The sequence below is a fragment of the Rhodotorula toruloides genome (genome assembly GCF_000320785.1).
Source record: "Rhodotorula toruloides NP11 unplaced genomic scaffold Scaffold53, whole genome shotgun sequence".
NCBI lineage: Eukaryota > Fungi > Basidiomycota > Microbotryomycetes > Sporidiobolales > Sporidiobolaceae > Rhodotorula > Rhodotorula toruloides.
Genome location: NW_015623013.1, coordinates 1 through 5,171, shown reverse-complemented (window position 1 = coordinate 5,171; position 5,171 = coordinate 1). Strand labels below are relative to the sequence as shown.

The following is a 5,171-nucleotide window of genomic DNA, read 5'->3' as shown; positions in this document are numbered from 1 at the left end:
AATCTCCGTTCGATGCCAAAGAACGCAGAGCGCATGCGAGCCGGAGGAAGGAAGCGCTGGACTGTCCCGCTGTAAGCAGGCCGACCTTCCCAATCGCTCATCGTTCCGTCGTGAGCTGAAGAGATGCTGTCTCGACAACACGGACTGGTTACATGGAGCCGTCCGAGACCAGCTACGGACGACGAGGCGGATGCAAGCGAGAGGACGACAGGCGAGGCGGCGAGTCGAGTCGAGGCGAAGGATGCGACGCCTCATCGCTCGAGATGGCCTGAGTGCGGGTTGACGGTGCAGTCGACGTGGACAAAGGCGCGCTCAATCCCGCTAAGCTGCTCAATGGCGTACTGCGGGGATGAAGGAGCGTCAGCGACTGCGTGTAGCGAGGAGAGGGAGAGTCTCGAACGCACCTGGCACGCCTCTCCGAGGTTGTGCGACGCAGTCAAGCTCGTGCTCGCCGGCAAGACGATATCCACCTCACACACCATCCCCTCGCCGGAATAGTACAAGCTGAGGTGCTGGATAGCCTCGACGAGCGGCGAGAAGCGAGTGAGGAGATAGGCGATGCGCTGGTGTTCTTGCGGAGGTGCGCGGCGACCGGTCAGCTTGCGGACGTTGTCGAGGAGTGTGCGAAAACTCGACAATGACTGCGAAGGGCCGGTGGAGCGCGTCAGCAAAAGGGATTCCGTGAGGAATCTGAGCTACGAAGCCATTCTTGAGGGGTGATGGGATTGCGAACGCACTGTAGAGCGAGAGGAGGGCACCTCCCATCGCGTCGAGGTAGCGGAAGCCGATGAGCTGGCCAGCAAAGGGGAAGAGAATCGAGAAGAAGTTGAACACGATCTACGCCGGCGTTGATAAGTCAGTCTGGGAGATCAGGGCCAAGAGACCAGCACTGAGGACACACGTCGTTCTCCGCATCCTGCTGCAGAGCTTCGACGGACGCGCTCTTGATAGCTCGGCAGCTGAGCCAGACTCCCGCCTTGATGACAATCGTTGACCCCATGACGAGGAGTGCAACGAGCGGCAGGCGGGTGAACTCGAGATTTTTGTCGAAGAGGCGGTTGACGGACTCGATGAAGACTTGAAGGAAGGACGAGATCATGAAGACCGAGAAGATGAGCACGCCGAGCGGCTCCATCTTGCGCTTGCCGGTAGGGTAGATGTACGACGACTTCCAGTCGCGGTGTTCAATGTAGCGACTCGTGCCGAAGATAATGACGGTCGAGAGGAGGTCCATAGCCGAGTCGACGGTCGAGGCAATGAGCGACATCGAGTGCGAGAGGAAGACGACAGCGATCTTGGCGATGATGAGGAGGACGTTGATGGCGAGGTTGAAGTTGATGGCCCACTTGACGGCCGCGCGGTGATCGTCCTGCTTCTCCGAGCTGTGCAGGCCGACAGGCAGGAGTTCGCCCGTCGCAGCCTTGGCTCTTGCGTTGTCGAGGATCTCGTCAACCTCGATGAAGGCGTCCTGCGCGTAAAAAAAGATGGTCAGCGATCTGTCAAACAGGGAGAAGGAGAGGAAGACGCCGACGCACGAGTTGCTCATTCTGCCGCTCGTAGAACTTCCGCACCTTCTTCGGCATCTTCTTCAGCTCCTCATCCGACTTGCGGAACTTCTCGTACTCGCCAGCGCGGTCGTCGATCAAGCCCGTGAGGCGAAGAATCGACTCGGTCCGCTTGAACGGCGCCCCCTCGTTCAACGTCAAGTAGTTCCCGTGCGGACTTCCCAGCGTTCCGTATCCGTTCTGCGGCAGCGTCCGTCTCCGCTTTGGCGTCCCCCTCGCGCTTCTTCCGTTCGCGAGCAGAGCGTCATTCTCGCTCTCGCCGCCGGTCGACTCGAGCGCCGACTCCTCGTCGAGGTCGCACAGGTGGTGCGAGGGCGGCGTGCGGGTGCCTTCGTCGTGCGAGTAGCGGCGGTAGGAGAGGTGCGTCGTCAGGGGAGGAGGATGGTGGGGAGAAGCAGGGACTGCGCGTTCCCTCGAGGTCGAACAGGACGCTGGGGACGACTCTGCCTCTTCGTGAAGAACGAATGTCGGTTTCTGAGCCTTCATCGAGCCAGCACGAACCCGGAGAAGCGGTTGAGGTGGGTGGTCGAGGACGAGGGATCGGCTGTTCACTGATGAGGCGAAGACCACCTCCCTCATTCTCGCCAGACGGGTCGTTGAAGCTCTATCAGAACTGCTCTAGTCCTATCCAACCGTGCACGACCATTCCGCCACTTCTGGAAACCACCGTGGACGACGTTTCGTCTGTTACCCTCCTCGCCTCGAGACGCCCCCCTCGTTCCGCTCTTCTCACTCAGTCACGTCCATTGCACCGCGCACGACAAGAGCGTCCGCGCTACGAGGATTCGAGGAACCAGCCCGCGCCGCGATCACTTCTCCCTTACCCTTCCTCCCGCCTCATCCTCGTCTCGCCCAGCTGATGGCAGAGCACCCTTCGCGCAAGCGAGAGCGTAGCTCGTCGTCGCCCTCTCTTCCTACCTCCCGCAATGAACGCCCGACACCCCGCTCGCCTCCTCCCATTCGACCCCTCCCGTCCCAACATGTTTCGCCAGAAGCCCTCGCGTTCCTCGAACACTACCGAGACTGCAGCACGAGCATCATAGCGACATACCAGAAGTCGCTCTACGAGCAGTATTGGATGAGGGAGAACGGCGCCATCACGGACGGTGTCCTGCATCTAGCCTACGCGCCAGACTCGCCCCCGAAGAAGGCTGCGCCTAAACATCCGGACATCGTGCGGGCAGAGTATGAGAGAATAAGTGCGACTATTGACTGGATGGTTGGGGAACGCGGTTCCTATGGCGCGGCATTGGTGGTTTACGGGCAACCAGGGTGCGGTGCGTGACCTTCTCTGCGTTCGCTGCCGTTCCGAAATACTGAGGCGGACGCTCGTGCGCAACAGGAAAGTCTCGATTTTTACGAATCGAACGAGCGCGATTGTTCGAGGATGGGCGGCCGTGCATCGTGACGACCACCGAACGGTCCACCTTCGACTTGTACTGCGACGCCGGCGCATTCTTCGATATCCCCTTGAAGGAGCTGGAGGCCCTTGACCTCCTGATTCCTACAATCGCGCTGGTCGACGCGGCCGAGGGAGTCGGAGTTACCGACTTGCAGCACGCCTTTGTCCACGACTTCATCCCCAACGTCGTCGTTGTGTTCGCCACTTCGCCGCGGGTCCGTCGGTGGCAGAAGCTTTCGAGCCGTCTAGTACCAACATTGTACTGGACGATTGAAGGGTGGCCAGACAACGAGATTGACGCACTGCAGTACGTCGGCAGCTCGCTTGCGCGTAGCTTCAACTGACCACCACCTTCGCTTCCCTTCAGGAAACTCGTCGTTCTTCAACCACGCTCAGTCTGGACCAACTCGCCCCGAGTTTCCCTTCGACAAGCAGACCGTGCATCCCACTCCACGCATCTTCCGCCGCCGATCGAAGTGGTCCGCCCCCTTCCGTCCGACGTCTCTCCTGAACTTCGATACCGCGTGGCCATCAGGCCTCCTAACGAGGGCGAACCGCTTCCTCCGCCGTCCACCTTCCTCCCCAAATCAAGGATCACCACTACCACCTGCCGGCCGGTATTCCTTCCGCCAACCCGCTCTACTCCCTTCCCGAAGCCGTTTATCTCCTTGGACGTACTGTCCGGAACCCCCTTGGCGCGGTCGCGCGGTCTCCGCGTCCCAAATCCTGCCCGCCCGAATGGCGCCTTGAAGACCTCTTCACCGGTCTCCCGCACTTCAACAGTGTCTTCTCAAGCCTCGCCCAAGTCAACCTCCTCTCGGGCTTGCCTGATGCACCCGAAGCGGACGTGCAGGCTGCCGAGGACCTCGCCAAGCTCACGGATGAGATGAGGATCAAGGAGGACGACCAGCAGAACGGCTTTCATCAGGTCTTTGCCGAGGTTCCTACGCCTGACGTCGCGCGCCCGTCCCTTCAATACCCGCGGTCGATCATCGTACCGGCTTCGGCGCCTCTTGAGCGCCTGGCGCGTGCGAAACTCCAGGAGTTCACGCTCGACGATCTCGCACGACATGCACGATCCTTCATTCACCACCCGGTTGTGTACGGGATCACTCATGAAGTGTACGCCGCCCGGATTATGGAGCTCTGCGGCGCTCTGGCCGTTCTCGCCGACGGATCGACCTTCTCGATTCCTCGATTGTCGCGCGTCAGCATCGTTCTCCCCCTCGTCAAGACGACCGCCAACATCGACGAAGACGATGCAAAAGTCGCCGAGGCTGTCGCCAAGTTCGACTACGATGGCCTCTCTCACCAGAAACCGGCCTTTCCCCTCGACGAATCCTTCGCCTCGACTGGCTCGACTCTCCCGCGCCTCGCCTCGGGCCTCTACATCCCTCAAGCCGGGTTTCCCACACTCGAGGGCGTCGCCATATATTACGACGAGGACGAGCAGCTCATCGTCTCAGCCCTCCAGATGACCGTCAGTGGCCGCCACGACCTGAAGCTGAGCGGCATCCAGTCACTGTACATTGCTCTCGGTCCATACGCCAAACTCGCCAAGTTCCGCTTCGCATTCGTCGTTCCCGCCGTCGACAAGGGCCTGGCGCTCATCAAGCCCGCTCGCGCGGCACTCCCGCCGCCCGCGTCGCTCGAACGCTCGAGGCGCAGCACTCGCAGCGACGCTCCAAGCCCATTCACCTGGTCTCGCGCTTTCATCGTGATCGACCCGAAGAAACCGGTCCACCATGTCGAAGCGGCCGATAACTAGTCCCTTGCTCGGCGCCTTGTCCTTTCTTCCAGCACCTTCCCGCTCTCTCTTTCGGTTCTATTTGTTTGTATTGCGAACAGTTCAACGGTATCCGCCAGAAGCCACTTCTCGCCTTGTTCTCTGTAACTCCTTCCCCTGCTCCTCATCTCTCTTCTCTTCGCCCGCTCGCTGCACAAGGCTATGCCTCGCCTCGACGACATTATGGACAACAGCTTGTACAGCATCGAGTCCCGCGTGCAGCTGAACGACGGCGAGACGTACCCCCGCTTTGGACTCGGCAAGTCTCCTGGTCGCAAGCTCCCGTGGGGCGCGCGAAGCTTACCAGAGCGTCTCTTGACAGGCGTTTACGTCACTGAGCCGGGCGCAGAGACCTACAATGCGGTGACTTGGGCTCTCGAGGTACGTTCGTTCGCATCATCTCCTCGAAGCGATGAAG

General features: G+C 60.5%; 2 protein-coding genes across 2 annotated transcripts; one reads left to right on the top strand and one right to left on the bottom strand.

Moving 5' to 3' along the window:
• Positions 1-251: 251 nt before the first annotated feature.
• Positions 252-2,051, bottom strand: RHTO_07063 (cation diffusion facilitator; the record flags this gene model as incomplete). Its single annotated transcript, XM_016420722.1, has 5 exons — positions 252-341; positions 405-641; positions 700-837; positions 902-1,468; positions 1,536-2,051. 5 exons carry the CDS (start codon positions 2,049-2,051, stop codon positions 252-254), a joined length of 1,548 nt encoding a protein of 515 aa, XP_016269201.1.
• Positions 2,052-2,424: 373 nt separating this feature from the next.
• RHTO_07062 (uncharacterized protein) lies at positions 2,425-4,735 on the top strand (the record flags this gene model as incomplete). The annotated part of the gene is made up of 4 exons (XM_016420721.1): positions 2,425-2,842; positions 2,908-3,274; positions 3,335-3,405; positions 3,516-4,735. 4 exons carry the CDS (start codon positions 2,425-2,427, stop codon positions 4,733-4,735), a joined length of 2,076 nt encoding a protein of 691 aa, XP_016269200.1.
• Between the last annotated feature and the right edge of the window lie 436 nt (positions 4,736-5,171).